The sequence below is a fragment of the Diadema antillarum genome, unplaced genomic scaffold, assembly GCF_040938485.1.
Source record: "Diadema antillarum isolate AM-2024a unplaced genomic scaffold, OU_Dant_1.0 seq00001096_RagTag, whole genome shotgun sequence".
Lineage (NCBI taxonomy): Eukaryota > Metazoa > Echinodermata > Echinoidea > Diadematoida > Diadematidae > Diadema > Diadema antillarum.
The window spans coordinates 210,773-223,155 of NW_027271913.1; the positions used below are offsets into that span (position 1 = coordinate 210,773).

At 37.5% G+C, this 12,383-nt stretch overlaps 1 protein-coding gene across 1 annotated transcript; it reads right to left on the minus strand.

Moving 5' to 3' along the window:
- Positions 1-5,301: 5,301 nt before the first annotated feature.
- On the minus strand, positions 5,302-8,232 carry LOC139743535 (uncharacterized). The gene is made up of 2 exons (XM_071654014.1): positions 6,012-8,232; positions 5,302-5,309 (listed from the first exon to the last, which is right to left on the minus strand). The coding sequence occupies exons 1-2, from the start codon at positions 8,122-8,124 to the stop codon at positions 5,302-5,304; spliced, it is 2,121 nt and encodes a 706-aa protein (XP_071510115.1). The 5' UTR covers positions 8,125-8,232.
- Positions 8,233-12,383: the final 4,151 nt, after the last annotated feature.

A 12,383-nucleotide genomic window follows, 5' to 3' on the forward strand; every position in this document is an offset into this window, starting at 1 on the left:
ACAAGGACCGCCATGTGTTCAGAGGAGGAAAAGGAGATTTGTAGTGATTTATAGCGATACCTTCTGAGATTAAGTATTCTTTCAACAACAAAAAAGTGCCTTTGCGCTGGTCTCGGTTGACACTGCGTCTGATGTTATCTTGATTCTCCCTGTCCATTTCACCATTGACCTAGGTCCATGATTTCACTAAAGAGAACGACGTTACTCACACAGACAACAGACACATTGACATAAAACACACACACACACACACACACACACACACAATTAACGCGTTACTACGTTTGATCAGACTTACACGGACATGATAAACCACATACGAAGGAAACACACACATGACGCAGACTCATTCAACACATTCTCTCCACCAATAACAGGTGTAGCAATGTCTCCAGCTAACATTTTCAAGAAATCGATGCTCTCTGCAAATCGTGGTATATTTCTGGTAAAATTACTGTCCATAGATAAAACCCAATATCTATACAATAAATCTGTTTGATGCAATGGAAGCTAAACAGGGTATTCATGGTATTAGTCTATTTTATCGCTATACTTTACTGGAGTATGATCATGTATACGTAAAACTTTACTATGCTATAGTATTATATTTCTTTGAACTGTTATTGCATTTTCTAATGAATATCCGTGAAACAATTTCTATGTCATAATTCCGCATTTGTGACAATCACATTGATAGTAATATCCAAGTGAAAGAAGAAGTTATCAAAATATAGTATAAGCCATTGCAAATAATGCATGTGTATATTATAGGGTGTGCCTATGCATGTATGATAACAACTGACTAGTCATATTACGCTACATTCACTTATAGCACTTCCGTGCTTTTTATAAAAGGAATAGGCCAAAAATGACAGGTCCAAGAGGAAATAAAGTCAAAATTATTTTCATTTAAAACTTAGGAAGTGAGTCTTTCAACTTTTAGTTTTGAAATTTTAATTGAGTAAATACTAAACAGTGATAAGTGATCAAGACATAACCAATATCATCATTATATTTTACCGTGTGGTTTGTAGTGTTTTTACGAACAATTAAAAGAATTTTACAAGCACAAGTCTCCGTGATGTGAAATGTGCGTAATTTGTTGTCGAATACGTAGAGCATTGTAAGGAGATATTCCCAAAAATTTAATTGACATTCCGCTGGTATTAGCGTTTACAGTGCCTGTACAGTATGTCCAAAAAAAAAACACTTTTCGCACTGATAACACCCAATAATATCAAACCGTCTAAATGCTACTTTAGAGTCTTAAAATACAACATCTTAGCTCTATTTTGCAGAAAATTCCATTCGAATTGGATAAGCGGTCACAGAGAAATGTGGATTGTTGTAAAGTATGTCATGAGTCCGATTCTTCCAAGTTTAGCACTTGGATGCTCTTGGAAATGCGAATTAATGTGTGGACACAAGAGACAGAACTTGGAGGGAAGAGATATCTGGAATGCTCTACAAAATTCCTCATTTCTCTCTGACCACTGCAGCAAATCGAATGGGGCTTTCTGTAAGATGTGGGCAATGAGTTATAGTTTCAAACTCTGAAATTGTGTTTGGATTGATTAGCTATTTTTAAAGCTATCGTTGAGGAGGGTACCGTTGATTTTTTTTTTTTTTTTTTTGGGGGGGGGGGACATACGGTATATAATATTGGCAAATTATGCTGTTCCTTGCTATTGCCGACTTCTGACAAAAGCTGAAGTCTGTACTATGGAAACGCGTGGCAAGCCCTCAATATCGAAGATGGCAAGATTATAGATACTTTTTTACGTTTCCTCAGAAATGTTTACCATGAATGGGACCTGCTAGACTGATTCAACATTCAAAATCAGTTCAATGTTATGTCTGCATAAATAGTAATACATGTAGTTCGCCATTTTGTTATTGCGTTATCTTCAATAAAAAAATATTTAAAAAACACTCTGTTTTCTGTAGGCTTAGAATTCCTGGGGCAAAATCCAAGAAGAAAAGTCGACAACAGAGAAATATATATATATACGTTTGGGAAGGGAATTATCTCTCGCACTATATATATATATATATATATATATATATATATATATATATATGTATGTATGTATATATATATAGAGTAAATACTTGCGCACCAATCTACATGTAAGTATTCATATACGGGTCAATCCACGTCGAATCAACCAATGCTGTCAACCCGACCCCTTCAATTCTTTTTCTAACTCGCACTATTTAGGCCTATATTGATTTTTGGGTGTTTACGACCATTTTCGACTGCTTAAAGCACCTATTACACATTTCGGTTACAAACTATTTAGGTAACCCATGAAAATATAGGTGAATATCTATCAATAAACAAAAATTGGTGCCACTCCTCGATGGGACGAGTGGTGATGTGACCTTGAACTGGCAACTTTTTGAAGAAAAAAAATCACACTTTGAGGGCGCCCTACAAGAAAACGACGTACACTTTTTGGCCGATTTTAGGTAGGTCTATAGAGCAAGTGAGAGTCTTTAATTATGCATAATATCGGGTTCTAAGCTACTTGAATTTTGAACTTTAACCTTGACGCTTAACACCATTTTCGGTGACCTCGTGGGCAATAATGGATGGTAAGATCAGCGCTATGATATATTGAACATGTTCAGATCATAAAGTTCTTCCAATTTTATAAAGAAAATGAGCAATGTAACTCATCTAACTTGGCTGCAGCAGTCAATCAAAAATAACAAATTTTATCTAAACTCGGTTCGACCACGCACTGGTTGCTAAGGGAGGCCGTATCTTAGCAACCATATGACCTTGGGGCAAATATTTCAGGATCTTCCGCCAGACACTTGGGAAAACATTTGGTGCGAGTTTTAAAAAAAAAATGAAGGGTTCGGGTTACAAATTGTCTGAACATTGATTGATTTGACGTGGATTGACCCAGCATTCTTCCCAGTTAAACACAATGATACTGAATTTCATTTTTATGAATCCCGAAGGAGCTATGAGATTGTGAAGTAATCTTCCCTCTCATGTTCGATCAAATTACACTTTTATTTTGGTACATTCTTTGTGTGCTTTTGATAAAACTACACGCGGACAGCATCACGAAATATCATATAGAGTATGGCACAAAGAAGTTGCAAAAACGCTGGAAAAAATCATTACAGTCATTAACGGATACAATAGGAGATTCAGGCTTCTACCAACCTTAAGTATTTTACTGGCTATAGCTTTCGTCCTACACTCCTGTGGACTTCATCCAGGCTAAGTGGTAACACCATTTCTCTAGCACAGCTTTCATTCAGCTTTACCTAAACATGCCCTCAACACCGCAGGACCCAACACGGGATGGAATGATGCCACAATACTAGCCTTTGAAGGAATTTTTTTGGCCAAGAAAAATGAAAGAGTCTTGTTATCTGTATAAAAATAATCAAAACACACTCAATGGAGATTCCGGATACAGCTTATCGCCAAACTTCGGTCCAACGATCAAGGAACAAGCAGGCAGTGCTAGAGAAACGGTGTTACCATTTGGCCTGGACGAAGGAGGCAGACTTTTATCAGAAGAAGAAGAAGAAGTACACAGGAGTGCAGGACAAAAGCTAGCTAAATTACTAAAGGGTGGTAGAAGCCTGTATCTCCTATTTTACTCCCCAACTGATGAAAGCTTTCTGCAATCATAAAGCAAATTCGATTTTCCTCGAAATGTTTATAGTGTTTCATCCACATACCTGTTTGGGACAACTACCTTCTTGAGACTGTTGGATTGCGATCACATCGCAAGACCTATACCTCGCATATGGAAACTGTTTTGAGATCAACAACGACATTTTATACAGCGTACAATGACATCATGGCGATCTCTATACCATGATAGCATAATATTCGCGTATATCGCAGCTTTACTGAATCTGATTTCATATGTAGAAAACTGCTTGCAACACATTGTCGTGTAATATCATCTCATTTATTTAATCTACACAACCACATAACACTCGGAGTGTAATATGAATTAGATATGAATGCATAAGAAATGAATGTGTATTATGCACATTATTCAGCCCATGACATTCTATATTTCAGTACAGCTGTATATAAATCAAATTCAATTCAGTTTTAAAGCATTCACTTTTAGTATCCCTTGCATGACTGCCAGCAAACTTGATATGAATAGGTATACATGCTATAGAACGATCGACTGTTGCTGCTGGTCTTGGGAAAAACAACAACAACCTGGAATGACACTTAGTGCATGTAGTACATAACTGTACTGCCATTAAAAACTTGTTCTGTAAAAAAAAGAAAAGAAAAAAATCCTTATACACAAAACAAGGTCAATGATAAAGACTTTGATAAAGGTCTTTGACCGAAACGTCAGTCCAATTTTTTGGCTCCTGTGGTGTTCATACGACTGTTTCCACTCTTGATATCTATTCATTACACACCGACGCAGAATTTTCATATTTTGATGGATATATATATATATATATATATATATTATATATATATATATATATATATATATATATATATATTATCTATATACATTGGACACATGAAAAAAACCCAAGACAAACCCGACCTGACAAAAAACAACAACAAACAAACAAAGAAAACTTGCAAGTAAGGCTGCTATGAAGATTACCCCTTTGTCGGTACATTGTTACTCGTATAGGCCTAACAGAGAAGGGTTATTTGCCAAGGTTTGGAACATGGTATATAGCAAGCTTCATAAAATCACAGATACAAAGAGAAAAAGTGCATTCATAATGTAGTCAGCGTTAACCATGGCAACCAGGTATAATAATGAGATATATTCTAAGGCCTATATATACTACATATATATATATATATATACTATCACACGCAAACACTCACACAAACACACACACACACACACACACACACACACTTAATAGTATAGGTCTGCATGGTCGAAAGTACAAACGAGACGTGAAGAATTGATTACTAAACCGAAATTAGGAATGCATGTTTACAATCTTATTATACTGTGCATGTATTTATGAATGTGGCGGAGAATGGGTGCAAGTAAGGGTGAGAGAGAGAGGCGGGGGGTTACTACTCAGTATCTAATTTTATGAAGTTTGAGTGAGAGGAAGAGCTAGTAAATAGTCTCGGTCATTATAAACGTTGGAAAGCTCTGGTATCATTAGATGTGACCATCGAGTAAGAATAAATGTCATGACAGCGACGACGATCATTGTACCGGATTGAATTACTTCTTTAAAAAGACACTTTACTTGTCTCCTCATATTGATGTTTTCCTGTAGGTATTGTATACATGTAGTAAGGCAATCAGTTTATGACCCTGCCAACGAGGAATCAAATCTATGGGAATCATGAAGGGGAGCTTACCAAATAGGTCCTATACAAGAAGATTCTAAAACTAGACATGGTATGCTACGTAATGTATTGTGCAACGCAATGCTAATAAAACATCCCGACCACTGTGCAGTTCAAATCCCTTCATTATGGCTCCTGTCCTATACACTTGAAAAAAGGCGTTGCTCTGCCTGGGGAAAAATCAGGTCTACATTGTCAAGGAAAAAGGGCACTAATACCGTATAATTCAATCCATGTCATATCCTCACATTGCACTGCCAGAGACAATGACTTATATTAGCCTTTTCACCATCAGGTTCATTTTCATGTACTAAACTGTCTAATGAAATAATGATAATGATAATGACAATGATAATGATGATGATAATAGTAATAATAATCATAATCATAATTATCATAATCATAATCACAGATTCATGCAAATCTGGCAAAAGCAAAGAAGAGCAAATATACCCAAAAAAAAGTAAAATAGAAAAACTATAGTTGAAAAAAACGTGTCACGATTAAAAACAAAGGGTCCTTTCGAGAGAAAGTGAAATTTGTGTCAATTGACCTTACAACATAAACAACTGGGACAAACAGAAAATTAATTGCAGGAATACAGAAAGTATACGCCAAAACTTCGAAGTCAGTAGATGTATAACTATCTTCGTTTTTCCACAGATACCAGCCAAAGACATTTCGTCATCGCACTGGTGAACTTTATGATATAGATGTGGATGCTTTTTCAAAAAAGTCTTCAAGTTTTGAGCATTTTCGGCCTCTTCGATCTCCTCTCCGCTCTCTGACTTCATGATCGACGTCAGCATGGGTACGGCACCAGCAGTGGCGACGGCAGTGAAGAGCTTTACAGTAGCTGGAAGATCGTCGATACCGTCGATGGAGACGATCGTAGAGAGGCCAAATGCCATTACGACAGCAATCACGAGCAGCTTTAGAAAAATGGCCCCAACCTCAAGGTGAATTGGCTGGTATTCCGCCACCATTTTTTTGAACAGATATAGGGAAATGACGGGAAAAGGTTGGTTTTCCCGTAATGAAATAGGTTTGCGTGACTCTGCATCAGATGTTCCATGTCGACTCTGCGTCGACGCCAACTGCGAATCGACGCGCTCAGCAGCTTCTACGACGCGCTTGAGAAAAATGCGATATGTGTTGTAAAAGGTCGTCACTTCTTTGATGACGTACCCCGCAAAGGTCAGACCTACTATCAGGAAGGGCCCATAATAGTTGGCGTTCAACACGAAGCCGATGAAAGTATATCCAAGCACCTCTGCTACGTACACAAACACAGCGACGAAGACAAATACAACAACAATTAGCCCGACTACTGAGAGCAGGACATGCAGGGAGATAGAAATCACCCCCAAAATGATCTCGGCAAGCTTCTCCATTTTTAGTTTATATATACATTTCGCGACGCACCAATGCGGAATGTAGACCAGAGGCACAGAATTGAGCGCTAACAACATGAGGAACGCCACTGGAACGAAGGGAAGAACGAAGATAATGAAAAAGAACGCGTTGACCCGTCCTCGCCCACCGCAACGACCGAATAGGTCTTTCAAAATCTCTCTGATGGAGAAAATCCATACAGCTGGGTTGATGGCCATTTGAGTTCTGTACCACATGGTGGAAATGAATATAGAGAGATGATGTGAGCCAGTTTCAAGAGGAACGCAAATATTCTCGGGCATTTCGAACATATAGCTGAAATACACACGATTAACCTCCTCGACCTCAAGATAGGTTGAAACGTAATTGAAACCAAAATGGAAGAAGATGGCCATGACAACGAAAATGAGGTTTGAAAATATTATCCAAAATCTCACTAAACCTTTATCAAGAAGCAGTTGGTACGCGACGGCAGTGCGCTGTGAGAACGAATCCCCAAGTACGGCATCCGATATGATGGACGGTATGAAAGGTATAAACATGAACGCAGCGACGAAGATGAACCAACGCGCAGCCGCAATTAGACGACAGTCCTGAAAACTAAAGCACAGAAGATGCTTCAGTCCAAGTGGTAAATCTGAATTCAAACTCATATATAGGCCTAGTTCACCATTAATCGTAACAGGAGGGTTTTTCCGAATGAAGAAACTCGCTGCGAGAGGAGAGAAGAAGGCAAGGAAAATGCCAAAGCTAAATATTACCCTCAACCATCCATGCTTTCTCACCCTGATAGGTTCAGAGTCAAATTGATCACTACCAAACCAGCAGTCATACGCTGTGCTTCCTTGAAAGACATAATAAGTACAGAGAGGAATGCCGTAAACTCCAATTAGGTAAAACTTATCAGAAGTCAGTTGCCTCTCAAAGCACACAAGCGATTCCTTTCCAGCATAGATGTGTGTGTCCTTCACAGACTGCATGAGCTCTGACACAAACAGCGCCATTATTTGTCCTTTGAGTCTATCATCAGCCTGTTGGAAGCACCCGTTATGAGGCACAGCAACAGTCAAGTTAAGGTGGAAGACACCGTAGCTGAGCGTGGTTAACGATAATTGCTCGAAGTCAAATGGATATGTCAGTAGGAGTTTCCCTTTCCCGTCGACGGCCCAAACCCATGTCAAGGGGTCGACCACATATGAACTGTTCGAGTACATCGTGAAAGTGCTATTAAAATCCAGTTTGAAATACACAAATATGGCTCCCTTTGAAACAACATCACGTAACTCTGTCATCATGGTTTCTTTGTTTCTGAGGAGAAGAGTGCATTCCATGGCAGACGACGCATTCTGCTCTTGCGTACCTCCCTGCTCAGACCGTGAGCTCATGTCTGTTGGTGCGATGCTGGTAATAGTGGAATTGTTCCTTTCAGTAAGAGCACCACTTGTTATCAATGTAGGCCTAATTATTAGACATAATAATATGTACGCAGCACAATCCAGTCTTCCTGTCAGTTTCGCAGACGCCATTTTGAATATATTTACAACTACAATTCATTCAGGACAACTTGCACCGTGTCGTGGACAGAACAAAGAGTTTTAGGATTCCAATCTGAATTCTTGTAGAACATAAAACTTCTACGGTTCCTGCTGTTAAACCGCAGGCCACATAATAGCTTCATCTTTGCTTCTTCAGCTTCCGACTGCAGGTCCTCCTCAAATATAAACTTTGTACTCAGGGAGCGATCGAAGCCAGCTCACTTTAAAAGCAGTCTATAAAGAAAATGGAATCAGATACTCACGCGAGCTACCTATCCAATCACTGCGAACCCGTCAATCCACAACTCGCTGATCATGCAATGTTTAACGAAAAACAAGACGTTTCGCGAAACGACATAAGTCTGTAGTCTTAGGAGGCACGCCCACACTGTCAATCATATTCCATGTTCTCGCCAAGGTATTATGTGCAGGCCTTGGCGGGTTACTGTGCAAGCACACGGACATGTTACCATGCAAACAGGTTCAATAGAACCTTTTTGAGGTCATGTGGGGGCACTGCGGTCTTGCACCCATTTACATCCTACCCATATATCACAGTACTAGGAGTTCTGTTAGGAACGGCTTCCACTGTGCTTGGGCATTGAAGTTTCGTATAACTCCCCCCCCCCCCTTCTCTCTCCCTCCCCCCCCCCCTCTCTCTCTCTCTCTCTCCCTCTTGGTCCCAATCTGGATCTGTGTGTTTTTTTGTGTTTTTGTGTGTGCATGTGCGTGTGTGTAAGCGTTTCTTTTTCTGGTATTTGTTTGCAAAATACTCAAAGGGTTCTGCCTTTTTATGGTGAAAGGAAGACGGGTTGGAAAAGTACTTTCACTAGAGCTTCATAAATATAGGTAGCCGGTTTATATTCTCTCTGTAGAGGTTTATCCCTCTGTATCAAGCGAGCGTCACCAGCGTGCATGAGAAATCAGTATTTTTCCATGAACTTGTTGTGTGTACATTCTTAATAATGATTATTGACAGGATGGTATGCCAATTTATATCGTAAACTATCGATTCGGGGACATTTCGTGGACATTTTCTAAGTTGTTTTCACTATATGGCAAACACTCGAAACTAAAAAATTCAATTCGAGGAACTGCACAATATTGCCATTCGCACTGAATGATATAATACTGATGATATTTGTTTTGTAAATAGACCTGAAATAGTTAAAAGGGCAGGGATTATAGTTACAGATGTAAGCGACCATTTGCCTGTATTTTGTCATTATGATTTCGGTAATATTGAAAGTCCTGAAAAGATTTATTAACGCAATATTTGTGATGATTATATCATACAATTTTGTGAAAAGTTAAGTGAGATTGATTGGAATAATGATGTAATGCAGGGGAATGTTGATGATCAATTTGATAAATTTATGAAAGTGGTAACTCAATTGTATAATCAGTGTTTTCCATATATTGAAAGTAAACGGAAATGTAATCAATATAAAAAACCATGGTTTGATAATACTCTTAGGAAAATGTGTAATAAGAAAAATGTATTGTATTCGAAGTATTTAAAGAATCCAACAGAGTATCGAAAGGCTGTTTATATTGCATGTAGAAATAAAGTTAATGCTGAGTTACGTCAAAAGAAGCGAAATTATTATTGTAATGAATTTAAGAATGTTCATAATGATATTAAAGGTACGTGGAAAATTATAAACAGGCTTCTTTGTAAGGTGAGGGAAAAAGTGCAATATCGCATTTTGCAACCGAATGGGCAATTTCTGTGTGATCAATATGCCATTGCTGATACAGTTAATGTATTTTTTTTAGTAATATAGGTTCAAATATTGTAAATATAACAGTTCCGTCTACCTCTTTACATTTTACGAAATGTTTATCAACAAGTGATAATCCTCACTATGTTTTTAAGGTCTATAAAAGTATGTGATATTCTCGAAATTGTACAAAATTTAAAAACAGGTAGAGAGGAGTATTTATTTTATTTGTAAATCCCTTGTGCAATATGTTTAATACATCTTTAAAGGATGGTGTGTTTCCAAAGTGTTTAAAAATAGCCAAACTTATTCCTGTCCACAAAGGAGGTGATAAAGATTTTTTAACAAATTGTAGACATATTTCTCTTTTATCTGTTTCCTCGAAGATATTTGAGAGGCTGATATTTAATCAGCTGATGAAATTTTTACTTGAAAGAGATATTTTATATTCGAAACAATTTGGTCTCAGAAAAGGGTATTCTTCATACATGGCTCTAATGGAATTAAGTAATATAATAGCACAGTCTTTTGAAAATAAGAAGATTTTGATTGGATTATTTCTAGATTTGTCAAAAGCTTTTGATTGTATGGATCATAGTATTCTCATAAAAAGATGGAAATATATGGTATTAGAGGAACTGCATTGAATTTGTTTCGGAATTATTTATGTGATAGAGTGCAATATGTGTCCATAAATGGTATATCGTCTACATTTCGTTGTGTATATATTGGTGTTCCTCAGGGATCTGTTTTAGGACCTTTATTTTTCCTTATATATTATGTTAATGATTTGCATTTTTCAAGTGAGTTACTTCACACTATTGCTTTTGCAGATGACCCTAGTTTATTTTTGTCTGGTAATGATATGAATGTTCTTCGTTCAATTTTTAATCGGGACTTTGTTTAGTTAATGATTGGTTTCAAGCAAATAGACTTCAATATTAAACGTGGATAAAACATGTTGTATGCTTTTTAAGCCTAGAAACAAATACACATGAAGTTGATATATGTATTGATGATTGTAAGATTTCTTTTGTTAAGTCAGTGAAATTTTTGGGTGTAGTAATTGATGGGAAATTAATATGGAAGGAACATATTGATATGGTGTGTATGAAAATAAGGAAAACAATTGGTGTTATGAATAGGCTAAAACATAGTTTACCGTTCAACATACTCGTTAGACTTTATCAAACCTTGATCTTGCCGCACCTTACCTACTGAAATAATACTTGGGGGAACAGTGCAATATGCCATTTGAATAGAATTTTAAATCTTCAGAAACGTGCAATAAGAATCATAACGAACTCGTAACCATATTCCCATTCCAGCCATCTGTTCGAAAAATTAAATTTTCTGAAAATATTTGACATCAATATGTCCCAAACTGTCTGTTTTATGTATCTGTTTACAAATAATATGTTGCCATTTTGATTTTGTAAAGAATGATGAAGTAAGTAGATATCGTACAAGCCAGGCGGAAGATTATAGATTGCCCAATTTCAAGTATGAGTTCTCACCATCCACAATAATATACATTGGCCCTAAGATGTGGAATAGTCTCTCAAATGATATTAAGCAGTGTGTCTCTATGTCTGCATTTAAGAGAAAATATAAAGAATATATTGTAAAATCATAACTACGTACAATAGTGCCTTCCTGCAATAATTCCTTTATGCTAATATATGTATATATCAGTAGTCTCGTTTTGTCTTGTTTTTGATTTTTTTTTGTTCTTCTTTGTATTGTGTCATAATTGTTATTTTTTACTAGGGAGAAGCCTTGACAGGTCAATGGCCTTTGCTTCTTCCTCCACACTCTATATTGCATATGATTGACATGTTGTCCTGTATTGTTCATTCTTCTTTTTTTTAACCAGTTGTGCAAGTTGTGGAAATAGATGAAATGAAATGAAATCAAATCAAATCAACAAAGCTTTGGAAAGTAACGCTGTTACTTGCAGACTGGAAAATGCTGTAAAACAAACTCTTACTGATGAAGTGACGCCTGTATAGCTATGGAAAAGGTGAGTTGGCTCAGTCGGTAGCGCGTCTGCCTCACGATCACGCGGCCCGGGTTCGAACCCAAATCTGGACTGAGCAATGTTGTGTGTTAGCATACTGTCCCCTCCAGCAAGAGGCAAAACACTCTGTCCCTCGGATAGGACATAAAATGGAGGTCCCGTGTATGAGAGAGTAACAACTCATGCACGTAAAAAGATCCCACTGCATTCATTCACCGCAAAGAGCAGGGTGTTTACCCGGTGAAGTGGTCCCACCTCACATCCAACTGGACCCCATGGAAGACCAGCTTATGTAGCTGAATATGGGCTATCCAGCCATCTTCTCAGATGGAAAATGAACAAACGAACAAACAAACAAACTGAAA

Coding starts and splice junctions, on each gene's coding strand:
- LOC139743535 (XM_071654014.1), bottom strand. CDS start 8,124: ATGAGCTCACGGTCTGAGCAGGGAGGTACGCAAGAGCAGAATGCGTCG.